This window comes from Saccoglossus kowalevskii, chromosome 18 (genome assembly GCF_978046115.1).
Source record: "Saccoglossus kowalevskii chromosome 18, keSacKowa6.1, whole genome shotgun sequence".
Taxonomy (NCBI): Eukaryota; Metazoa; Hemichordata; class Enteropneusta; family Harrimaniidae; genus Saccoglossus; species Saccoglossus kowalevskii.
This window is the reverse complement of record NC_140658.1, coordinates 15349518-15377233: the sequence shown is the minus strand read 5'-3', so window position 1 is coordinate 15377233 and position 27716 is coordinate 15349518. Positions and strand designations below refer to the sequence as shown.

The 27716-nt window shown below is 38.7% G+C and overlaps 1 protein-coding gene across 4 annotated transcripts in view; it reads left to right on the top strand.

The window, feature by feature from the left end:
* The window catches only part of LOC100367142 (neo-calmodulin-like), a 41346-nt gene extending 14272 nt beyond the window's left edge, over window positions 1–27074 (top strand). Inside the window, exons 1-4 of one of the 4 annotated variants that reach the window (XR_014926940.1) lie at window positions 22839–23082; window positions 23394–23624; window positions 25873–26377; window positions 26694–27074. Coding sequence is in view for 3 of the 4 variants with exons in the window: in XM_085492700.1 (XP_085348826.1) it covers window positions 22992–23082; window positions 23394–23624; window positions 25873–26087 (537 nt within the window). In the remaining variant the exon portion in view is untranslated. Of the gene's footprint in view, window positions 1–22838; window positions 23083–23393; window positions 23625–25872 lie in introns of those variants that run through there. The other 3 variants (XM_085492701.1, XM_085492700.1, XM_006822758.3) reach the window with 3 other exon arrangements.
* Window positions 27075–27716: the final 642 nt, after the last annotated feature.

Below are 27716 nucleotides of genomic sequence, written 5' to 3'. Positions count from 1 at the left end.
TGAGCGTGTTTATATACGGGGGCAGTTGAAGATGTTGTTCGTGCACAAGAAACTGTTAGGAGGCGTGGTGTTACATTGAGTGGGTGGAGAACTTCCGGAAAACATTCAAATGGGAAGGATTTTTTCACTTCCCGCGTGCGATGCATTTTTTTGATAAAAACAAAAAATGAATAGAAAGGTTTGAGTCGAGAATCTGTCACGAGGAGTTGCACGCTAGGTGCGATAGTCTCGCTACATATTAAATGTATATACATTATATGTAACGAAGCGGGGATAGGTGGAATGGAGGGGTGAAAATAATATGATCGATGCCAGCAAATTCCAATGAACAAACATTTTGGGTGGGGTGGCGAAAATAACTTCTGTGGCAGCATGGAGGTATAAACAGATATACCTCTATGGTGGCAAGAAGGTGCGAAGGAACTATCGCAGTAGGAAGGTACACATACCACCATACCGACACGTACCGCGCGTGTGAAACACAAGGGTTTATTTACGAACGCGTACCGAGTGTCAAATACGGCGCTCTGTTGGTGTCGTTTGTAATATTACACAGTATCCAAAGACGTGGAACATCGATCATCTGATCAGTAAATGGAATAACATAAATAATGTATCTTCATCTTGAATGTCACTCTCACCTGAACGTGGGAGACACTGTGATTCATGTGTTCATTTTTTGGGTCGTGTACGAGCAATTGTGTTTATGGGATATTATTAGCAACCAATCAGTTACTAGATGTAAAGGGACGTACATCGTGTCACGCAAATACAAGGCAGACAACTGGGAATGTCAATCTAGTGGTTTCCCTTCCGATTTAACCAAGATATTTCAGCAACGTTATTAATTAATAATAATAATAATAATAATAATAATAATAATAATAATAATAATAATAATAATAATAATAATAATAATAATAATAATAATAATAATCGATCATTAATTTATAATTATATAGATTCACTAGTGATATAAAAGTGTTATATATATAAATACAAGTAATGTTCAGGTAAAGTCAACATCGTTCACTCCTTTTATGTTTTCTATACGAATCATATACGTTGGTCGAGTGGGCGCGACACAAATCTTTATCTGATGATGGTACACTTTCAGTTTAACTGAATGAGTTTAGTGATTGATGATTGGAATTAGATGCATTTGCGTTTTCCGTGATATTCATCATCGTCTCTTTCCTCTAAATAGTCAGGGGAAAAACGATCATTACAGCATACTAGTAATTACTGCTAGGATTTTTTCATGGAAGAGTCTCGAGTAAATGACAACAAGCGACAGAAAATGAGTCATAAATGGACCATTTGCAAACCTCTAACGCTAAATCCACCAAATAAAAACGGAACACCCAGAAGACCTTTCTAGCCCTGCATATACTAAGAACTACAGTCGTTACCGCTCTTTACAACACCTCGTAGTACACATCTCTTTTGTCACTAAGACCGAGACCACGAGGACTGGACTGCATACCAGTCAGCTTACTTACAGCGTTGAGAGCCATAGAAGAATGATTTGCATATTTACGTCTACAGACATTGCCTTAATAAATTCACCCACACCTGAATACAGCCAAAGATAAGTTGAATACTCGGGGAACATGATTATGACATTGTTTATTGTAATATGTGTTTCATATTTGTTATACAGGTGTTATATCAAAACATAAAGATAGATCAAGTAGATAATACAGTGCCGTAAATATTTTGTACTGTCCATTTGTAAGAATGAGATTGACGTTTAGACATTTTTTGATAAAACATGTCTTTTTCTTTACCCATCAATTATATCATGCTGTGAACATTTTAACTTTTTTTTCAAAAAAGGGTTAAGATTATTTCTTTTATTGCAAAATATGAATTATGTCCTTATTTGCATAGCTGCATGTTAGTTACATAATTAATAAGAGCTGCGAACAAATGGAATGTCTCCACAAAAGTTAATATACACAACATACGGGTAGACATTGAAAACATCAATTCAATTGGTGTTAAGACCCTTCAAAATAAGTATATGACAATTATGGTATAAGAAGAATGATTATGCAAATCAGGAAATATCGCTGTTTGTTTGTGGGCACTCAACGGGGAATTCAATTTAAGTTGATTATATTTCAAGATGGGCATCATTATTAACACTTATATAAATTCACAAGACTTTGAGATAAATCTGAAATTCTAATCACACCTTGCAAAATGTACATTAAAAAAAGGACAAGACTCATTATCAGTGAAATTTCAAGACATTGCACTGCTACCAGTACAATTTCTAGGTATTACACTGCTGGCGTAAAGAGCAATCTAGGGAAAGACTTCCAATGTATGCCCAATTCTTTACCCTAACTCTAACCATAACCTTCCACTCCCAAGTTCAGTTATATAAGCCCCTTCACATACATATAGGTGTCCCCAAGAGGGACCGTAATACAATTAATTTGAGGGCAGGGGTCAGGTTAGAGTTAGGAGTAGAGGTGGTGGTCTAACAGGATTTCGTTTAGTGAACATGCAGTGTAATTCGTCCACCTGCAATAACCCAATATTGAAATGTATGCGCAACCAATTGAAACAAAGCCTGACTTACGTGTAAACATTGAAACCGACACATTCATTCGAATGTGATTGGTCAGAGCAAACACGAAGTGCAGTTGAATGGTGGCTGGTCCAAACTGCTATTTTCCCCGGTTCGTTTCTATGTAAAAAAAAGAAAAGAAATAAACGAGGAAAAAGGAGAAAAATCGTGTCATTCAATATCTGACTATATGCACTCTCAATCGTACATTATTCTGTACATATAACATGACATGTCTTAAATGTCATCTGACTCTTCTATTATCTCATTTAGGGAATATTGTTAAAAATAATAAGAGTCAAATAACATACTGTATCAGAATCATGTTCGGTATTTATTATTAGTAGTGTTTCTATGCCTATCCTTGAAAACGGTAACTTTAAATATCAAATATCCGCGTCTTACACTGGAGTACAACGTAGGGTGTATGTTATGCTGCTTTGGTGAATGCGTTCACATTGATGGCAACTGGCATTCGCGGGTTGTCTCCGCAGTTGAGCTCGTTATGCCAGCGGAACTAATTTAATGTACGGCATGTGGGAGATGAGTAGTTGAAGATATTGTGCCGTGTTTTCGATCGATGTACATATGACACTACATGTAATTTGATGATCACATATGTGTTAACACAGTACAACGCCAATTACTGGATACTACAACTTGAAGGTTACACAAATTAGCTGGATCATGTCGAATGTCGAATACAAAATATGGTGTCTTGTCTCACTGACTGCAACATCACACCGATACTGATGCTAGCAGTCAGGATAATGTGACAAAAGAGGTCATCAGTATTGGCTGATCGATTAATTATTGATTGATCGATCGATTCCGGCGAATGTTTCATCAAACTGAATGTGCATCGTTTTTCTCAGTGACTAATTTATTTATTTTTTGTCCAGAAAACCTCAAATTCCTTCGCTGTTTATGATTGTTAATACAATAAATGTAAGAGTTCAAACCTTTCACATTTCGCTTGGATGTAGTTAGGAATAATGAGTAACACCGCTGTATAAAGAGCCATTTGATGAAAAAATAGCAATAGTCGGGTGCGCATCGCAGAGTAGTCTTGGCGGGAAAACATCACATTTGTGTCTTGTAAGAAAGTGTTCACGCCCGAATCGCCAGCCAGAAAATGCAGTGCTCATTTTCAATATTTGCTAAAAAAAACAAAAAACGTTGAACGGGGTATTTTGAGAATGTCGTGACCGTTGTAAGCACAAAACATGGCATATTTCAAAGATTTCAAATTCAACCAATACAATATATGCAACTCTAGTTAGTACATCTGCATATTGAATGAGTTTCTTTCTGAGAAAATTTCGAAAGTGCTCTCCAAAAATTTTGTTTTTTTATATGTACATAAGAATATACAAAAATGTCGTTGGTCTGGACTGTGAAGGACAATTTAATGTTAAACCCCTGCCGGTGATATAGTGCACTCTTTCTGTATTTTAATTTTGTCTGTGTGACCACAGTCACTCTACTAGGAGAGTGACTGTGGTGTGACGTTTTATTGTATAATTTGCAAAAAAAAAAAAAAGCAAACTCTCTTTTCACCTTCTAGTACAGTTTACGGTTGTGATACAAATGCGTTGTATCGTTATATAATTCCATGGATGCATAATTGTGGCACGCTAGAATTGCAGAGCTGCTTAAAACGACATCATCCCCAACATTCAGCGGTGTTTTGTAATCCTTCTTATCGATCTGTAAGTCTAAATGTTTCATTGCATTACGGATGATAGCTGTGGAAGCCATCGAAGCGGACGACAATGATGTCATCGGGACTTTCAATGACTTCAAGCAGGCGATTAGCTTATACTCATCGTAGCTATGCTGTGAATAGATGGGATCCAGTCTCGCGCGCGCGCAAAAAAAAAAAAAACTAATAACAAATGCTCGTGAAAACAATGACTGTATCCAACATTAGCCGGAAGAGCAGTGTCGGTCCCTGAGTTTCGTGTACAGACCAGTTTCGTTATCTGGGCAGGCAAAAAGAGCAATATTAGTCGTTCGAAAGGACAACAAATCACCACTTGCTTCGTTGCGAACTGTTTCCTCAAACGTTTCTACAATTCACGAGAACAACCTAATGACTGTTTGTTATTATTCTTTAATCAAGTACACGCGATTCAATCATGTCATAAGACTTGTTTTATCTAACTGCAGTATTTTAGAATGTATGTTCAAAGAAGTCTCGCGGATTTTGGTGACATACGTATATGGTCTATATTAGAGATGTAATATGTACCAAAACGCGTACCAAAACAACCAATGTTATTCGATATTCTATGTGGCAGATTATTTCACGATTTGTCATAAAAAAAATGCTGGTTTTGTGGGACAGTATTCGTTAGATGAAAAATCAATACCACTAATACGCATGCGCGTACCAAAACAACCAATGTTATTCGATATTCTATGTTGCAGATTATTTCACGATTTGTCATAAAAAAAAATGCTGGTTTTGTGGGACAGTATTCGTTAGATGAAAAATCAATACCACTAATACGCATGCGCGTACCTAAACAACCAATGCGCATGCGTATTAGAGGATTTCACTGTTTTATTGAACGAATACTGAGATGCGTGCTTTTAGATGTGGGTTTTTAAGTCATCGTCAAATATATTTATCAGCATACAGTATAACGTGAATATAATTACATTTTATCGTCCGTCTTTAATGCTACCTCCCTCAAATTACATATTGGGTTAATTGACAATGTTGTAAGAGCAGCTACTGACATAGTCGTTGATATTACCCAGGGTACGCTTCGATCAAATCAACATTAAATGTTGATTGAGGAAATAACATCGGATACACGGCAACATAATTACTATGTTAATTCAAATTAAACATGTACAGTGTGCATGACTCGAATCGGCACTCGCGTCCGTCGTAGCTTCACGTCTCAGCAGGTCTTCCACTCGGCCACCGGGCATCCCCAAAGAAAATGCTTAATAACCGAGTTTATTACGAGCAGAGAGCGTGAAGCCAGCCCACGCCGATGCTGTCACACAGCGCAAGGTAAACATTGAAGCAAAAGTCCTCAGATTGGGTTGATGGTGAACCTTGGAAAAAACTTGAAAACAGTGCAGCATTAATAATATTACGTGTATACACACCTTTTTTATTTTTGAAATTCTATTTAGTCAAACAGATTAGTTTCTCTTGTTTTGTTATTTAATGTAGCGGCAACAAGTATGTCAACGCCCAACATGCTTAAACCTGTCAAAATTAGGTCGTGTGTGCGGTATTGCAAATATAAGTAAGGTTAGGCCTTACTATTAACGAGGCATATATGTGGAGCAACGCCAATAATATTAGGTACGTTCTTGAAAGTGAATTATTAAACCGAATACATCCTTCTCTGTATTACCTTCTAGATGTGGACACATTGCAACCTGTTCAGAGCACTAAAGTAAACAGATATTAGTTTACTGATGTTCTTATGAGTTTGTTTGTCGAGTTTTTGAAAACAGGGTCTGTATTCCACGCAAACTTGTTTACGCCTCTGTAACAATGTGCGTGTTAAAAATACAAGTTAGTGTGTACCATCCCATCAGAGGCAGACGTTCTATTCACACTGTCATAATGTTGTTGCATATTTTTCACATTTCATAAAGTTTCAACAACAAATTAACATTAACTTTACTACAAACAAGACCCAGGCCTGTTCTTAAATTGGTTGTAATTCGAAAACTAATATAACTGTTGAGATATTCTATTCAGGACTTCCTTTCTGGTTGTTACCTCCTCCAGCAGAATTAGTTCTGTATGCGGACAATGAAACATGAAATCGTATTTAGATACGCAATTAAATCACACTGGCGCAGTAGAACACACTGACAACACAATTAATATTAACTCATACCAATTTTTTTTAAATTCCCCGACTTTAAATTAGTAGTTTTATATTTCTTTCTTTTCATTGATCACCAATGGCTCGTGTAAGTATCTGCGTGATGGCAATTTGGAGTCGTCATTGCGCAGTAGACACGAACACAAAGAAAAATGACTATTTTTTATTTGCACAGGAGATTGATTTTTACATGTCTGTGAATTACGAGTTTATAAGAACGCCAATTGAATGCGTTTTATTAATATACAATTTGATTGAAACTTAAATTGAGCGCGCCCGAGTATAACACATAAAAGAGTCCCATTGTTGGTGATGCTGATTCGCCGTAGAATTGCCGCAGATAGAGTGTTTATTCGTGTTTGAGGAAGATATATCCTCAGTTGGCTTTCGTTGGATGAACGTGAGTGGGCACCGCCAACGAAAAAAAAATCAAAAAGTGCCTCAGTTCACCTAATGATGAAATAAGCACACCACATCCTGTATATACTTCCGCGTAAACAACAGCTAATAATATACTGTAAAATTATTTATTTTAGCTGGAATTAATTTTCGCTGAAAAGTCTTTTAGGGTGTTTTGTATGGAATTTATATAAGATTTTTGACAAGTTGAATTTAAAATATAGGAAACAAGTGTATATTTGCTGGATTTTATTTTCACTGAATCATGTCTTCAGCGAAAATTAATTCCAAGCAATAATAAAGTATTTTACAGTGAAATTGATATCGTTGTCGCATTCATCAATTTGGTATCATGACCTCGCTCTTTGTTAATTTCTCTACACTATTGTGTGTATTTCATATCAATATCGAGCAAACAAAAGTAATAAATAACATGAATCGTGTGTAGGACATGTTTATATATAGACTTTATTGCTGCACATCAATGGGTGTTCATTTCACACTTGACTGGGAATTGAATGGAACATATGGCAGTACATTCGCTTGGTGGGTCGTGAAGGCAATAATTGAAATGGCGTTGATAAAATTCTTCATTTTTTTTTTGAAATCTCATCTACATATGTGTTATTCACATACATTAGCCGCACACGTGGTGTCATTGGTAGTGTGCGTGGCCTTCATGTGACATACTGCACATTGCAGCTATATGTCGTCATCAAATATAAAGTACCTTCGTCATTCACACGTACACCGTGTTCTCCAGCAGTTAAGTCCGTTATATGCAAGGCAGATTTGAACAATTTTTTTTACTCAACTGTAATTACAACCCGTTTAAACATTTTATGTGGTTTATTTATTTTTTTATTTTTTTTATATTCATCGATATCGGTATATGGATCATGGACATATGTCATATATGTTGGGGTCATCTAATGTCATATGTACAGTTTACAAATAAATAAAAAAACGAAACAAGCTTTTTAACATATATGCACATATTGCATGCTGGCAAATAATGCGTATAAATAAGTACAACAAAATAATCTTGATCGGAGAGTACGCAAATATATTTTTAATTCATTAGAGACCCGTATCAGTCCCAAAATGGAATATACAAATTAGGCAGGACGAGGGAATATTTGGTAACTACCGCATCAAAATAAATTGGAAAAAAAAATGTTTGAAATTTTGCATTGAATATTTTTCATAAACTTATTACCCTTACCAGAACAAACTGACAATGAATGTAAACAAACAGACTGGGAGTCTCATAACACAAATCAAAAACTACAAGACCGCAAATGCGGTTGAAAAATTCCCGCTCGATGTGCCACCCAATAAGGCTGTGCTGAGATAAGATTTATATGCAGTTTAGTGAGCGTTATTTGTATTATCATAATGATATTCAGTCTCGTTAAGGCTATTTTAGGACACAACATTCAGAACGAAAATGTTCATCTTCGGCTAGTATAAGATGATCTCACGGACCCACGATCGTAGAAAAAAATTCATTCAGAAGGCGTCTTCTCGATTTCCGTCCCAGCACGAAGCCCAAGGGCATCGAGACAAATGCCCCGCATTAATTCTCAAGAGCTGCTTCGTCATTTCAAATAAGACGTACTCGTGGGAGTCGGCCACCCCCTTTGCGCAGATTACGAATAACAAATATGCCACTCGTTAACGAAGTGCAAATCGCCTCCACACTTAAAAGTCAAATTGTGCCAATTGTCAGCGATCGAATGTCGCGTGTGTGTCATGGAAGATCGGAAACAGTACGCTATTAGTTGCCCTCTCATTTCTGTGATTGTAAACTTATACATTGAAGTACTTTCAGCGAGAATATAAATAAATAATTCGACTGTACACAGTTGTCCAACTCGAACTCTGCATCGTAATAATGTCGTTTTGGGGTTGCTCAGTGCGCGACTGACTGTTCCACATCTCCTAATGGCTACTCCCCGCTGGCTGCATAGATGTTTATTGATGAATGCCGCTTCTAGTTCATCTATATCAAGCTTACTGCAATTCCAAACGCTTTCAATAATTTAATATTTGCTATTATTAACTTTTAGAAAAATGAGTAACACGTTCATCAATTGAACCATTAGCTCAAAGTGCCGTTTCGGTCACGTGTTCTGTAAATCGTTTGACATAACTGCAAGGAGATTATTTGTGACAAATTGCACGCAAATACCGGTGTGGAATTCTCGTTGTGGTCACGTGTCACCTGATATACAGCAATTCTCGGCCCCGGTGGATTTAACTGCACTTACCAAACAAAACCTGGTGCGCTACAACCGCCCGGTTAAACACCGACAAGTTGGGGAATTCACTTTGGCATAACATGTAGTTGAATCATTTTTTTTGTTGTCATTTTTTTGCGAAAACCAGGCAGAAGAAAAAAAATATTTGTGTATGTATGTGAATCCGTGCCTATCCAATTGAATAACGTTTCTGGAAAGTTATTTTAAAGTTTATTTCAAACATATGAAGTAAACAAAATGGAGCAAACATGTTGCTTTAATTGCTAATTCTCATTGTGTATTCTCTTATTTTAAATTAATAGACAAAGGAACAGGTGCTCTATGGGTATGAACTCTTTCAGTTTTTACTTCCCATAAATATGAAGACAAGAGCGTCATATTCTGTCAACGTTTTAGAACTGTAATGGCATATAAAATGAGTTGACCGCATATCGAATGCGATTATGTCAAATTTGGAACGGTGAAAGTGGCTGTAACTGATTTGTTGACAGTTGTAAGCATGGACACACTTTCTTGTATAAATATAATGTCTTTTACATGTGTTGTTAAAGCGCGGTGGTCGCCGCGCAGCGCGTGTACGAACTTCATGTGAATAAACAATGCATTTTACACGCGTTCTATACGTCGCTATGAGTCCCATATCGAACATGACGCGGCGCGACGACCACCGCCCTTTAATTTAACATGGGATTTATGTCAATTGTGGCGAGTTGCGACGACTTGCATAAATTATGCACTCACCAACATACGAGTTTTACGTAAATTATCGCAATATTAATTTCCTCCTCAAATATTTCCATGCAATGGTTTCCCGATACGACTTGTGTTAACAGAGCCACGGTTAACATACCCATATCATTTCCATGTTCACCTGTGACGTCACAGAGTAGTCTGCGTACGACACCCGGAACATCACACATCATCATGTTATTTAAAATCTATATGTTGCTCTCTCAGTGTTCCAATGAAGAAATCTCACGAGGACAGGCAAAGGAGGCCCGCTAGTTCGTGTCGCCGTGAATAATTAATAATATCGTGTAACCAATCGCGTCACTTCTAATGAAAACCGATTCTGATCTAGGCGGAACAAATCTAATAAATCCGTTCACTGATCAGCTGGGAATTGGTGCATAAATGAATTACAGTGTGTTTCGATGACGGCAACTTCCTATCCCCGGGGCAATGATCATAATCTTTTCACCGACACTCGGTTTTCCGGCGCGAGATATCCTGACGATGAATATTATCGTGAACTGTCAGAGAACATCGTTTTTCCCGCGATGTAACATGAGATTTGGAAAATTGGAAAACCTGGAACGTCTTAAAATGTTTTCTGTTTTTGTTTTGTTTTTTAATAATGGTAGATATTGAGGACGATGCTAGTCCGATAAATAAAAGTATAATGTATGTGTCATGTATATCGAATTTGGCGCGGAAACACCTGTGATAAACAACAACTGACAATGCACGTTTTCCTTTAGACTAGTGTGTATGTATTATGCAAATCTTTTAATATCAGCTTTCTTTCGAACTCGGCCGTCCTAGTAGTGTTTAGATATCAGTGCGAAATGGCCTAAATGATTATTGCCCGTTCGCCAGTCGTTACCAAGGCTACGTAGTATGTTTCCCGTTCTCTATAATTGTCTGTTAAACACATTTTTCGCGAGTTACCTCATACTAAACATTGTTATAAACAACGCCGATGACAACAGTGGCGGACTATCTAACCCTTCTAGGTCTGTTCCCCATGATACACTTATATATTCCATAACACAATGCAATAAGGACGTCATGGTAACAGGCATTACTAATCTCGGTCCCTTCGCTGGACAACGGCATATATTGTTGTTTACAATTACGGGAAAGTTTAACGCAGGGACGATATTCGCGCCTAACTCGCCATAGTATTTGTTGTAGTTGACATTGACATGCTCACTACGTGCTCAGTCGCATATACCCATAATCACCTTTACCGCGTGCTGCCAAGATCGCGTCTAATCTACTAATCCTATAATGGCATGGTGACAATAGTTGTCAGTTTGATAAAAAAAAAATATAACGTTTCAAGTATAGCACTTCACTCAATCCTGTATAATCAACTTGGCAACTTCCTTGCCAGGAAACCATTCATGTCATTAGTATTATGTTTATTAACGATTTCGCTGCATAAATTACAACTGTCGCTTGACATGCTCGCGTTAAAGCTGGGGAGTCGTCACCTGCGCATGCGTCAGATGGCCATAGCGTGTCATTGCTTACAAACAAGCGTCTACCCATGAGCCTTTGCGTTTTTAGCGTGTGTTGTTATCGTCGCTTGGGACTCACTTCCCCTGCGTGGCAGGTGACGACTCTCCCGCTTACGCATCTGTATTTGTCATGGTGAACATATTTGATGACGATTACGATCCATCGTGGCCCCGAAAAACATATATGCAATCCGCCACGGAGACAAGAGTCGTACCTTATCCTATCTGCCAGTACAAAAACTTACAAATAATGGCAATCAAAAATGTTCGCCTCATCAGGAAATGTGGATTTCCTCCAAGGTCAATTCATCGGTCCTCCGTGATTCCGAAGTAAGAGCATATTTGAAGCCCGAAACACATTACATGATGATTGTTTTACATCAACGTTTCCCCGCTTAAAAATATCCGACCGAACCTAAAATTAGAACATGTATATGCAGTCTGGTACGTAGAAACGATGTCAACTTGAACGTACAATTTTCCCGCTTAAAAATGTATGTTCAAAATTGTCGTCTGCCCAGGGTATCGTTCTTCAACTGTGCATGTTCTAGTTAATGGGAGATGAAATTAAATGCCTAACCATATAACTAAGGATGTTTTTGTATAACAGGAAATCAATAAACTTCAGAAACACGTTTTTTTTAATTAAAATAAAGAATATGTATTTGAAATGTTGTATGCGTGCCGCTTCAATGTGGGTATGTTATGGAATCTATGTTCATTTCAGAGACTTGAAAGGTCACTAGAGATTGGTGGTTTTATATCAACAATAACATTACTAAGAACTCGGAAACATCTTTTGTTAGATTCGAATTTCAATTCAATGAGTCTTCCCCGGATTCTCGCTATGTACTAGTACAGTGTGTTGTCTTTACGTTACAGCAGTCACATTTATTTTGAAGCAGGAAGGTCGTCACCTGCGCACGCGCGGGAATTGAGTCCCAAGCGAAGAAAAAACACACGCTAAAACGCAAAGGATCATGGGCTGACGCTCGCTTGTAAACAATGACACGCTATGGTAATCTGGCGCATGCGCAGGTGACGACTCCCCTGCTTTGAGGGTGTGCCATTGTTTTTGGGTGTGGTTGCCAGGTCATAATCAGAATGTTGAGAAAAGTAATCGGAGCGTAGAAGGATTTAGAGGGCAGTGGTCATCGCGTCACGTTCACGCCGTGTTATGGGTCCCACGCGACATATACAACGCCTGTAAAAAATCGAATTCGATGCTTCAAGACGACTATCACCCTATATTTGTTATTAACTTTGAGACTATGACAAATCATTCTGTGCCACCGAGGATTTAATATCGGTGGCAGTTAAATGGATGTAAATAACTTGTTAGACATGCGCAAACATTATGAGATGATCTGGGCGCTTTTAAAAGCAATATGCCGGCTGTCAGTGACGTCAAGTGGTATTTACTAGCTAAGTACAAGACGTCAATAATGATAGGTTGTCAGTTTGAAATCGTCAAAATGATGAATTAGATTAAAAGCCATTTGGGAAAATTCTCGTCATTAACAAATTGTCTGTGCTTCGAGTTCACTTGATTGATAAAATACCGTGTTGTTCAGGAGTTTTCATGTCCAAGTTGAAGTTGATTGAACTTGTGAGAATTCTGAGAAGGAGGTTAGCTGTTTCCTGTTTCCTGCTATTTTTTTTTACAAAAGTGTGGCGGAATATTGTTTTCGCGCAACAGGTCAATGACCCCTTTCACATACTAGTACCAAAAAGCGATTCGAGGCCCGAGTTGGGCTTTAGTAAATCTCGCTGCCATGTATTTGTAGGGGCGTCGGATTTTTTTAACCACATACATGACTATCATTTATTAAGTGTGTTGGATGCGTTCGTGTGCATGATTCTGATGCTACCTCGCCTGGTAGAATTACATTTTTATTTAATATAACACTGAATAGATTATATGCTACATAATAAGATATTACTAGCAACATACCTAGGCATTAGTGGAGTGAGATTGAGTGGAGCACAGCATAGATTCTACGCTACATAATAAGATATTACTAGCAACATACCTAGGCATTAGTGGAGTGAGATTAAGTGGAACACTGCATAGATTCTACGCTACATGATGAGATATTACTAGCAACATACCTAGGCATTAGTGAAGTGAGTGTCATGAATTTGTTTTTGTGTATCTGTTGACCGACTTAATTAGCTGATTATTAGCTGAATTGCTGTGTTATGTCTGTCATCGTTTAGGCCTATTTGAAGTTTTGGACGGAACTTGGCTCAGTGATTTGGAACTAATTACCAGATAACCGTCGCGATTCTGACAGTTGGAATCCATAGTTATTAATGTAGTGAACGATTAATCAAACCAGATATGACGTATTCAGTGCTTAGTGTGATTGGCTTTATGATTGAAGGTTACGCTCTAGAGTCTTTTTACTGCATTGTAATTGGTTAGAGTTTTGAAAATGAATAAAGAGAGTTTGAGTTGGTCTTGGGGAGCACAGCACGATAGACGCAGTAGAGAGAGTGCAGTCCTGGAGAGTCGTGGCCCAGTCCTGGAGAGCCTTGGGGCGAGTATTGACGCAGTCTAAGAGAGTCTTGGGGATATTTCCCCAGGGTGCTGTGTCTTATAGAGTGCTCGATTGACCGACTAAGACGAGAGCTGAAACGTATTTCGTTGTGTGTGTCTTACTTGACTGTAAAGTTAAAGTGACTTTCCCGATCCCGTACCTCAAGGGGACGAGATAGAGAGACGAGACGAGATTCCCCCCTGACAAGTGTGGAGACCCCGAGAGTAAGAGAATTTACCCCTGATACGTGGTGGAGAATCCGGGCAGGTGTTTAACACACATTGACATCCTGTGAAGAAAAGTGAAATGGCGAAGAGGTGTCTTTCTTGTGAACCGAACTAACTGGCTCGATGGCAGAGACGAAACCGCGCTTGACGACTAACACCGTTAACAGTATGGCACCGATGAACGACGCTGAAGAAATGAAGACTTCAAAGCCCCTACGGAAGGATGAGTATCGTATAGGACTGAATAATTAAGAATTGAGCAACATTAAAGACAAGAAGATGATAAAGAACGACCCGGACTAACGCGACGAAAGAAGAAGACGCTTATAGACTTTGATTAGAACTTTAGCTATTTGCTTAGAGAACCGCTCATTGGACACTGTAACTGACACTGTATAACTCAGGACGTTGAACCGTTTTCCAGAACCCTAACCCTATTGTTCAGTAATGTAATGTATTGCTTGCTTTTCCTATCATTTTTCTTACCGTTTTTTTGTTGTTGTGATGTTGAATTGTATGTATGTGAGCGCCCAGATCTTTGTTTTGAAATGATATTTAGTGACGTGCGAGGTCCTTTATAACGATTTAAGCGCGCCTCAGTGGACAAGTATTTGCAACACAGTGTTTTGGAGTTTTGTGAATTTTTATGGTGTTTTAATGAGTTTATGAGTACGGAATATGATGGGAGGAATGATGCCCCCACGTGTTTTTTTAAGAGTTTTGATTTGTCGATGTACAGAGATATCGACGTTTTAAGAGTTGTTTTTGTTTATGTGTTGTTTCCGGAATACTTCTGACGCTTTTTGAGTTGATAGCACCTTTGTAACGTTTTTAATGTTATTTTGAGATAGGAGTATGGTGCGCTTATATATGTATTGTTTGATAATGCAAGCTTTTTTTTCATGATTGACAGGATTATATGTAACTCAGTAGTTTCTATTGTTTTGCTTTTCCCCGTTTTTTAATTGCCAGATGAGTAATGTGTTATGATAGCTTTGTCTTTGCATTCTGTTTCCACACCGTATGACTTGTGTTTAGATTAACGACTTTTGAGTTCAGTTGAAGTTTATAAGCGTATGTGACAAGAGTTTGATTAATAGCTTTTTATTCATTGTTTATTAGTTACCGCTTTGCAATGCTTTAACCGAGAGACGCATCCCTGGTAATCACGTGATCATGCTGTCGACTGCAGCGATTGGCTGATCGCTTGGTTACACCGCCACGCCTTAGTTTTTTTTTGACCTTTTGATATAGAATTTGTATCCTTAGTAACGGAGACAGTGCAGTGAAGGGTTACCTCAGCGGACCGTTTTGAGAAAAGTGAGTCGATTGGTAGCCTTTCCCTTGTTTTTTGATTCATAACCGTTGATATTTGTGACTTTATAACCATTGTATTTATACTTTATAATCATTGTACTTAATTAGTGTGTTTTACTCTTTTTGATTTATACCTTTTCTTAGTATTGTATTTAACCCTATGACGATGAGTAGGGGACGGTATCTTTGATTTATGAACGTGTTATTCCAGGAGGCACAATCTCAGTTTGGGTGAAGGGATGTGTCATGAATTTGTTTTTGCGTATCTGTTGACCGACTTAATTAGCTGATTATTAGCTGAATTGCTGTGTTATGTCTGTCATCGTTTAGGCCTATTTGAAGTTTTGGACGGAACTTGGCTCAGTGATTTGGAACTAATTACCAGATAACCATCGCGATTCTGACAGTTGGTATCCATAGTTATTAATGTAGTGAACGATTAATCAAACCAGATATGACGTAGTCAGTGCTTAGTGTGATTGGCTTTATGATTGAAGGTTACGCTCTAGAGTCTTTTTACTGCATTGTAATTGGTTAGAGTTTTGAAAATGAATAAAGAGAGTTTGAGTTGGTCTTGGGGAGCACAGCACGATAGACGCAGTAGAGAGAGTGCAGTCCTGGAGAGTCGTGGTCCAGTCCTGGAGAGCCTTGGGACGAGTGTTGACACAGTCTAAGAGAGTCTTGGGGATATTTCCCCAGGGCGCTGTGTCTTATAGAGTGCTCGATTGACCGACTAAGACGAGAGCTGAAACGTATTTCGTTGTGTGTGTCTTACTTGACTGTAAAGTTAAAGTGACTTTCCCGATCCCGTACCTCAAGGGGACGAGATAGAGAGACGAGACGAGATTCCCCCCTGACAAGTGTGGAGACCCCGAGAGTAAGAGAATTTACCCCTGATATGAGATTGATTGGTACACTGCATAGATTCTACGCTACATGATGAGATATTACTAGCATTGTAGCTAGGCATTAGTAGAGTGAAGTATATACTCGTATTTTACAGACAATTAATTACATTAGATTCGTGTACTGGTATTTATATTTCCATTGAATATTTTGTCTGAAGAGATCGAGAATTGAAAGTAAAATTTCTAACCAGTGTTTTAAACGAAAAAGTGAATTGGGGGGGGGGCACATACATCGAATTTCCCCAGCTACTGAATTGCTAAAATTATTTGATTGATAAAATCACCGTAAATAGGCTTTCCAAGACACTTTCCAAAAATAAGAGAGTCGCTGATATTTATAGCAGAGATCCATGGACAAGACGCGTGGAAAAAATGGAACACTCAATATTTGAAAAGGAAAGCCAATTCACATGACTCCTCTGTCTTCAATGATATATCGGCGGTCAGCTCCATCTAAGGTATCTTAGTAACAACATTGCCGAAACTAGACTATAATGATACTTCAATTAAAAGGAAAATATAGGTTTTTTTTCCGAGAACAATGTACAAAACAATTAAAGTACGGAAAAGTGCGAGAAATGTTCATCTATGTATAATGGTAAATCACCTCACCCAGGCACGGAGTGTCACATGACTCAAATTTACGGATCTGATTGGACGATATTTCGAAATGCCCATGTCACTGTATCACGCCCAGTTACCTATTACATATAGATATAGTAGTTAGTTTAAAGCGGGAGGGTCGTCACTTGCGCACGCGCGGGAATTGAGTACCAAGCGATGATAACAACACATGCCGAGAATGCAAAGGTTCATGGGTAGACGCTTGTTTGTAAACAATGACACACTATGGCCAACTGACGCATGCGTAGGTGACGACTCCCCCGCTTTAAAAAATCTCCGCTTTACACCTGATAGTTGGAATTCCGTTGCTTATGTTTTTGAATAATGTTACAACACGCGGGTACGTGATATTTGATAGTTTTTATATTAAAGCGGAGAGGGTCGTCACCTGTGCATGTGCGGGAATTGTGTCTCAAGCGACGAAAACAGAACGCACACCAAGAGCGCAAAGGCTCACGCGTTTGTTAGCAACGACACGCTATGACCGTCTGTCACATGGACAGGTGACGACTCGCCCGCTTTAAGTAGAAATTCTAATTAGCTGGACTTTTCTTCGGTAGCATATTAACATGTTTAAAGCACAACACATAACACATAACATGTATACGCATACTAAATGCCGGGCAAAGTTCGTGCGTTTGAAATAATGCCACTAAGAATTACGTAATGCGATTAACGTTAAATTCGGACAAACATATAAGTAGCTGACTAAAAACTAAAACAGCGTTGAAATAATTTCCTAGGGTCTTTGTTCAGCCAACTATCTTTCATATTTTTTTCAAAATGTCTTTTTAAATTATCGCCTGCGCACGTTGTCCTCGTTTGATATCTGCGCGTGCGTACTACGATTACGTCAGTTCTATTTTTAGTAACTCTAACTTTTCAGCTAGTTTGGTATCCGTTATAAAATAGTGATGAAACAAAAACTGAAAACGAAGAATCGTCTCTTTTCTTTCTTATCTGCAGACACGTAAATCAACATGTGCTTACGGCCAACCTTGACACGAGGACATGGAGTTATAGAAATAATTAAAATACAGGAACGTGAAGCCGATTTTTGAGTTACTGAAACAATTATGTGAAGCCACTCTTGATCGTCAATTACAGTGCAGTTGCGATCTTGCCTCGTTTTAGATATTTTGTGATTGTTAGTACATCTTAGGGGAACATTCCTCGTCATTATACCAGCGCAGATTCTCAGTATATTAAAAATTTGCGCACCCGCATTCGGCCTGATTGATGAGACGTGGCACTTGTTTGGTTTTTTTAAGATGAACGATTCGATGTGTTCTTCGTTTTAAGATTTTTGTGGCTTTAATCAGGTTCAAACATACTGGTACAAGTTCATTTCGTTTGCACCTACCGGGTATTCTACTTTAAAAATTAGTACATGTACATTAAAGCGTGGGAGTCGTTACATGCGCATGCGTCAGATGGCCATAGCGTGTCACTGTTTACAAACAAGCGTCTATCCATGAGCCTTTGCGTTTTTAGCGTGTGTTGTTATCGCCGCTTGGGACTCGATTCCCGCGCGTGCACATGTGACGACCCTCCCGCTTTAACTGTTAAACTTAAGTGTTTGTAATTAGTGTTTTTGTTAGATAAAAAAATAAAAATAAAAAATAAATGTTATGGTGGTGCTTAACACGGTATCAGTTTAGTCGAACAATAAACTACACAACGCATATCGTGTTTAAGTACTCAGTCTAATATTTATTGCAAATGTATGATTCCACATTTCCAATTTAAATAGAAGATAATAATGATGTAATAATAGTTTGCATTCTGCATGCGTTCCTTTGCGTTTTGAAATTTACAATAGCTTCACTGCTCACCATCTGGCGTTGGCGAAATAGAATGAATAATACCGTCGAAACCCACAATAAATAACCGCTATTACCACGGGGAGATTGCGCGTAAATTACACGAGTTGCGCGCACCCACAAACGACTGTCAACCCCATGATAGTCAGTTTATTTGTAATTAAAACTTTAAAGATTGATTTACACCTGGGGACACTTAGTTACGAGACTGCAGACAACCAGCTTATCGAGTGTCAGGGTGAAACGCATTAAGATAGGTGATATCATAAAACTTGCGCAGATGTTTGTGCGGCTAGTGCACCGTTAGAGGCGACGACTTTAAATAAAATTCGAGCAGATCTTTTGCAGGTGACAGGATAAAAACTAGGCACTAATAAATATAACATCCCGAATTTGATGAATAAAACGTACATTCGGATTGAATGAGGAAAGCGCATGCGTGACAATCACACTAGTATTCACATTATCCACAATGTCGCAGAAACGTTAATGTCAAAAAAAAGTTAACAAAACGGCTTCATGTCCGGCACAATTAAATATATCAGTCCGCAATTAAAAACTCGTGAACAAATTCTGAGAAAAGTCTCAGTATCATCCTGTATCACGACAAAAAAAAAATTTGTATGTACACATCACATCGGGTTTCAAGCAATTTCTAAATCGTGGGTCTAAGAAAATAGTTCGCTCCCAATTTGCATGCGTAGTTGTATTTTTCTGAGTGACAAGTTATCGGGGTAATCATCCGCGAACCTTGTGGCAGACTACCGACAATATGGAACGTGTGCTAGAAGTCTGGTAGGAAATTTACTATCTGTTGGCTCACCGAAGATTTAATAAGATTTGCAACCTAAAATCGCCTGCAGCGGAAGAGCTTAAACAAGTTTTACAGATACAGAAAATCTGCAGCATACTCGTTAATAAAATCAGGAACTACGGTCTTCAAATTACGTAGACATAAATCGTCGAATCCGTAACCTTGAAAACAAAAATCACGGAATGACTATAGTAAATTGCCTCAATGACTGTGCCCTAGTATTCATCCGTATTCAAATGTCATTATTACGTGGTGACCCCATTCACCTTTAAATGTACGCCATTGGGGACATTTGTTTCTGAAATTAAAAACATGCGAACCCAGAAGCATTGTTGGTTTATTTTTGTATGTGATTTGCAAACGTTAAACATACCGGAATAATAGTAATTTGTAGTATAATAGTAACGTGGACAAATGAACGATTCCTATGAAACAGCGTGGCCATCATTTTTATTCGCTATTTTTAGATTTTTTTTTTCACGATTAAAGCGCCATAATCATCGTACTACACCGTATTCTATATGAGTTCAATGTGATAAATAAATAAATAAATAAATAAATAAATAAATAAATAAATAAATAAATAAATAAATAAATAAATAAATAAATAAATAAATAAAAACAATTTTACACGCGTTCAGACGTCTTATGGGACCAACCTCAAGCACGATCGACGCGGTGCCACAACTATAATTTCACCCAAAAAAACACCACAAAAGCCTTGGTATTAGGCTTAGTCTGTTGCACGCTATTTGTGATAGTCAGCTCAACAACTCAGACCCAGTCGTGTTTAACGCTATTAGTCCAGATGAAATCATGTAAGCAACTCGTGTATCCTAGCACCATTCTATAGGTCCATATTAAGAGTTGAATTTAGGGAAAACAATTGGAACGAGAAAAAAGAAAACTGACGTTAAAACATTTAATTAAAGTGGGTCAATCTAGAGTAATACGTCAATGTCAAGGCTAATAGTATATTATACCCCGGGGCAGAGGGATTAGCTAGAGGCAGAGGGATCAACAATATACGTGGAATAAATTGCGTTTGGTGATTAATGCCATACACTAAACTATGGTGTTCTCGTGACTGTTTTTCCAGGTGAATTAATTTCATTAAAAAGCCTGGTTAGTTGAATACCGTGGTTTCAGTGATTTGAACCGTCATAGATGGAAAAAAAGGACCTCCCATGTTTGGCGTTAACGTAAACAGTCATTGTAGAGTTATTATGTAGGTCAGCACGAGTCTGATTAGCTATCGAGAAACGAGTGTTTGAAAACCGTGACCTGCTTGAAATCGAATCACAATGCCAATCTAAATGGCGGTTGTTGCTGATCACTTTTTGTCAAATAAAATAATAAGCCGATATGCTCATATCGACATCGTCTGACTCGTCGATAACCTTGAGTGTCCTTGACATAAAATGAAGGGTATTTTTAAAGCGCAATTCTCAAATCCTTGCTTGAGGAAGATTGTATATTATGCGCTTCGATTCTGCGCACTAAACATTCAAATGCAACGCTCTATGTTGTCTATATTATCGAACTCGGTTATCGGTTGTGGCTTAAAACAATTGTTTTACTTCCAACGTATAATCCATATTTTGGACCATGAGGAATGGTTTAGACGAGATGAAATGCATTGGAGAAGATGGAATGCGCTGGGTGAGGTGGAATGCTTTGATCAAGGTGGAATACTTTGGACGGGGTGGAAAGCCTTGAATGAGATGGAATGTCTTGAGCGAAGTGGAATGGGTATAATTTGAATTATGAATATAAAGTTGCTGATTTACATAAATGTATATGACATATTGTAATGAAATCGCGTGACGTCATTTCGCGTCAAGTTTTCGTAAGATTCGGCCCGTCGAACCCCGAACAGTACCCAAATTGACTTAAATTTGACAAATCTGTCAAGTTCTGGCACGAATTTGAAGCCGAATTTCTATGAGATCTTCACCGGAGTCACACAGGTTCCAGGCACATTATTTCATTCACATCTGGTACCATATCCTAAAACTGTCACGTGTTTAATCATGTTTGTATCAGACTAATTTGCTCTTCAACACACGATCCTCGTTCCCAACGCTTTTTACATTTTCACATTTTACCCAATGGCACGTTTTAGTATGATCTTGGGTTTTCTGTTGGCGAGGGTTGCCTGGGAGACTCATAATATTTTGCTCAACGTTCAACTGGTTGGATTATCACTGATCGGTGCGTATGGGAGGGTGGGGAACAACATGAAAGTAGACAAAAACATAAATTGCATAGCAACTTCTAACTTAGCCACTTCCGAGAAGAAATAATACCCTCTAGCGCAACCGGAAATGACGTTCTATAATTCGATAGTGCAGGATAATCCTCGTTACAACATCTGTGGCGATGTGCTATATGAAAGCTTTGCTATATGTCAAGAAATGGGCCGTGTGCGGATTCTGAAGATCGATTGCACCAAAATCCCCTGTGGCAGTCTCCATCAGTTAGGCAACATGATAGCAAAACATACGTTTATATGTCGTTTGATGATGTACCGTGTTTGTATGTGTGCCTCGTCTTTTGCCAGTATTGGTCCGTGTTTTCAATCGCAGTAATTGCATTGAAATATCATCTAGTATTACCTATTCGGTTTCAGTTTGGGGCATCTAAACGATTTTGTTTTATTTTCTTTGTTCATGCAAAGACATTAGACATTTTCTATTGTCTTTGGTTACTGTCAACAAATGAACACACAGTGTAGTTTACTTGCGTTGTATACGTCTCGTGGGTCTCATCGAATAGGACGCGGAGATACGACTAGGACGCATTAATAATAGTATCATCAAGACTATATCGCCAATCAGGCTTACAAAGCCCTACTCGGAATACATGTTCAAATGTGCTATTACAATGACCTTTACGTATGCTATTCGTATTGTATTCGCGGCAATCATGCGAGCGGCATGGAAGTCGTGTAAAACTAACGACCCTTAGGTTTCAATGATGATGGCAATCGCAAATTTAAATGCAAGCAGCCCCAGCCTGTCACGGTAAATATCATTGAATACGTGGATTGCTATAGAACATCGGTTTGCTATACGTATGTGTGCACGGTTTGTCACGTGACAACGGTAGCAGGTGTTAGTATTTACGTATTAACCATCGTTCCGTGTTTCCCGCTCGCATGATCTGCTGTCTGACACGACGGATTTGTGTCACAAACATATCATAAATGGCGATATGAGTACACTGATCGTGATGCGACACCCAGTAATTTAGGAGCCTTTCCCGCTCAAAACGGAAAGTATCGTTCGTTCTTGCAACTTCTGTGCTTTATTTTCAAACGCCGATGCGTTCAAATTGGTGCCGAGTAACCTATATCTGGTGTATCATAACATAGGCCATGTTTGGTAGAAACACGTCGTCATCGAAACTCGGAATCCGGAATTTCCTGCCGGAGTTTCGAGTTGCCGCTTGCAAGGCCGTCCGTCACGGTATTACAAATCATTTTGTTATCAATACTAGTATACTGTTTGAAGTTTGTTTCTTTAAATCCCGCGCCTACCACCCGATGTTTATTGGTATTCTGCGCACATCCGTTTTTCACGACTGTGAAAATTGTTACTCCTCGTGTGACCGCGTTGTGCCATGATGGCCCGGGTATCGTATTATTGGTATTCTGCGCACATCCGTTTTTCACGACTGTGAAAATTGTTACTCCTCGTGTGACCGCGTTGTGCCATGATGACCCGGGTATCGTAAATTACCGAGTGGTCTTCTTGAATCTTTTTTTTTCATGTTTCAGACTTATCTAAAGACGACCTTTATCATGCCTTTCGCGAGTTTGATCGTAACCATGACGGTTTTATATCCATTGACGAACTGAGACGAACAATGAAGAAGCTGGGAGAAAAAATCACAGAGGACGAACTGCGTGAAATGATGAGAGAAGCAGACCAAGATGGCGACGGAAGAGTGAATTACAGAGAATTCGTAAAAATAATACGAGCAGAAGATATTCTAGATAACCATACAGGTGAGCCTGTTAAATCAGCATGAAATATTTATAGCATATAGTGGCAATGGAGGATATTTGATAGCGGATGCCAGACCGCTCTGAAGAAAATTAGCATATTTGACGGAAAAATAATCACCAAGCGTAGATTCGAATCTAAAAATAAATATATTCAGTATCGAGACAGGAACGTAATTTTACGTCATCTAATACCATCATACATCCGTAAGCAGATGATTAGCATATTGCAATGCATACTATTCGCTGGAAAACTGAGTAGCCATGATAAATCACTTATAATAACACCCTACTTGACAGCTTCAGTTTTCCGAGAAAAGGAATTGGTCATCATCGTAAAATTCAGACCCTTAGCGACGCATGATGGTTGTCGGTGGACAAGAGTGACACTGAGATACGCCGTGTATGTGCGTGGCAGTGATGTAGAGAAGGAATGATAATCACAACATTACCTGATGTGAACACAGTCGTTATTATTGTTTGATAAATATTTCTGTTGTTGTTTGCGTTGTTTGTAATGAATTACGTCGGTGATTGTGTTACTCGCGAAACGGTGCGCGAAGCGTTTACCAAACATGGCGCATGTCAGTTTACCTACGTACTACGAGGAACCGCCGCTATTTGAAAGATACCATGAATAAATTGAATTATTTTAACATGCGTATTTTAATGAAAGGAGTCGGAATGGAACAGCAGTGGATCGCTGTGATCTCTGATTCGGTCTACTTAAAACACACTGGAACCTAATACACGTTTGGGGGGCGTTTCATTAGCCAGAAAGCTTCCTATGACATAAAGGCACGGAAGAGCATGTGACTGAAGCACGTTATCGTTATGAATGCATGTAATGTTCATTTCATTTCATAAGCGTGGGGCGTTCTTGTATGGTGCCGCTTGAGAGAATGGTCACGATCATTTTTCCATGTCTGGCGACTACCGTCGTCAGCTAAGTGCGTCATGAATGCATTCAGCAAGAACGTTTCCCTCCTATAATGGCACTTTGTCACTTCCAAAATAGATATAATGGAGAGGGTTGAAGGGAAGACGTTGTCGGTGACAAAATCAATCAGTCGATTAAAGTTATACTAAAAATTAGTTATCTAAAATGGCAGTTTCCATAGAAACTCGTTAGCAGCCCGAGTCTTAAAAATGGTCGCGTTGGTATCGTGTAGTCGAACATTTCTGCGTTTTAATCAGCATTTTAAATTAATATTCATTAATACTATCTTATCCGTAGCCTTATTTTGTTTTATTTGACTTGTCCAGGCAGATAGATGTGTTCACGTCCATGTAAGAAGTTCGGCGTACTACACCCGGCCTGTTCTATAAGTCGAGCCCTAACATTAATACTATCTTATCCGTAGCCTTATTTTGTTTTATTTGGCTTGTCCAGGCAGATAGATGTGTTCACGTCCATGTAAGAAGTTCGGCGTACTACACCCGGCCCGTTCTAGATCTATAAGTCGAGCCCTCAAGCGACGAATCGCTATGATGTAAGTGTGTAAAAGGACGCCGCAGTGTCGATGTTGCTTTGATTTGTGGTCGTCTCGTTGTGCACGTCAAAGAAACACATCGTCAAGTAAAGGCGCTATTATTCGTTTGATTAATTTCAAGTTTTTGTTTTTTGTAACACATCGTTCCTCTAAGTCGCGCCCGCTAGCGACGATGTGTTTCTGTGACGCAAGTGTGTATAAATGGCACCGCTCATTGCGTAAATTCTGTTTTGATGTGTAGTAATAATAACAAATACCGTTTACAGATTTGCTATTTCCTAATTGAAGAATGACTACACAACGAAACACAAATGTCGCTTTGAACTACATTGCTGTGTTACCCACGTGTGTCATTTTTGACGTCACGGTAGGCTTTGTCGCTTGAGGGAGCAACTTCTAGGCGAGGTCAGTTGAAGTTTAATTGCAAGATTCGAGATGATGTTTGTGTGTTTTTGTACGAAGAGGGTTAATCTTATAAAGATCGGTGGTCGTCGCGGCTGCATGCGCAAGCTCGATATGGACCTCATACGACGTATGGCAAAATGGTTTAAATGGGTACTGTATTTAAAATATAAGAATAAACCGTTATTATTACTACTACGATGTGTCTTACACGTTTTTATACGACACATTGGGCCATATCGTACACGACGCCTTGCGACGACCACCGCCCTTTAAGATTTGGGCAATTGTATATAACAATTAACTGTCATATTAATTATCATAATTGTTCCGAAATTCTGTTTTGTTATTGCTAGTGGATAATGGTCCTGCCGATCTCATGGAGGTTTTTCAGGATATTGACGTTGACGGGAACGGATATATTACAGCGGACGAGTTACGCGGGGCTTTGGCGAAAGTGCCCGACACTTACACGGAAACTGACATTGAACAGATGATGGAAGAGGCTGACATTGACGGAGACGGCCAGGTCAATTACATGGAATTTTTGAGAGTCACACGGAAACATTGACGCCAAGACAACGAAGGTTTTCTGCAAACCAGATTATTGGTGGCGCTGTTTAAAAACAACGCGTCGAATTCACACCGAATTTCTCGTAAGGACCAAAACGAAATGGCAGATTTTCATCTATTTGGAAAATATTCATTTCTCTATCTTCGCCTGGGAATTCTTTCGCAACCAGCCTCTCAAAGTTTAAAATATGTCGACATACAACGCGTTTACTCGCCATCTAATTCACCAACACCGGATGGGAGTAACTCGAATGACGTGCAGTGTCTAAGCAGACTGGCAGTCAACCGGTAAAAATGCGCCGTTACTATAGTCACGCCCTCTCGCGACGAAGGCCAATTGTGACGTTAATGGGAGCAATGAACGATATCGATATCGTAAATATGTTTATATTGTGATTATTTTTAAAAATATTCTGTGTTCAATGACGAACGATTACACAACCAATTCACAGTTTTCGTCGACATGTCCCACGCCCGTTTGCGTCATGTTCAGGTCACGGAAGCGTTTTGTCGATAGAGGGCGTGACTAATTGAAATCGACTTTAGGGTTTTACTGTTTGTGAATATGCCAAACCTATGTGACGTCATGGTTTTATTCTTGCAGGAAATGTTCGTTCTCCAAAGTTCAAAGTTCAATGCTATCAGGGAGTATACTACATGACTACGTAGTGAAAAATACGAAACAATGTCAATTAATAACCCATTGTGAGCCTAAATCTTACGGAATTCTGTCTGAATACATTGTGTGCAGTGTTCTGGAAATCAATTTTAAGAAGCCCTGGTTACCGTTGAAAACGACGGCGAATCTCCGTGATTATTACGATGTTGCGGGCGCTTTTACTCTGTGTATAAACAGGCGCACACTAAAAAGACAATCTCCCTAATAGCTGTACAATGGTGATCTTGTATGCAAATTTATATTTTACCGCTTTCGCTCAAAGGTTAATAAAACTTATCCCGGTACAACTCCGGTACAACTGGCGAAGTTATGGTGGTCGTTATATATTGAAACAGTTTGTTCTAACTTGCAGCCGATGAATTTGACTTCAAATTTTCGTTACGCAATTAGTCCAACAACTATTATCGCCAGAATCAGATGAAATATGCAAAAATGAGATGAATGTTCACAACAACCCACTACGTTAAAAGTGCCCTCTGTCGACAAGCCATGTGTTTTTCCACTTCATTTGCACTTCATTTGAATTGCCGGGCGGGTGTGGTAGTACATTTTAAATCGTATACTGGAGTTTTGTACATACTATGAGTGTGGGTTTTTTACCACATGTATGTTTTTTTTTCTGTCACTATTCAGTAATCTCGCCAATTTATGTAGTTTTGCTTACATTCGGGTTTACACCATTCAAAAATATGATGCATTATGGTCGCTCAACCAAATGACTTATGGGTAAAATGGCCACATGTACGTTGCATTCGAAGAAACCGGTCGACAATATCATGCTCCTTGATTATTTGAGGTAAGACAAAGAAAAGTCGAGAACATCACGATGACGTAATGTCCAAACGAGACTGGGCACAGTACAGTACAAATTCAATTAATCTATTCGTTTTTCTCTTAAATGTATATATACATATATTTGAGGTTATATATATATATATATATATATAT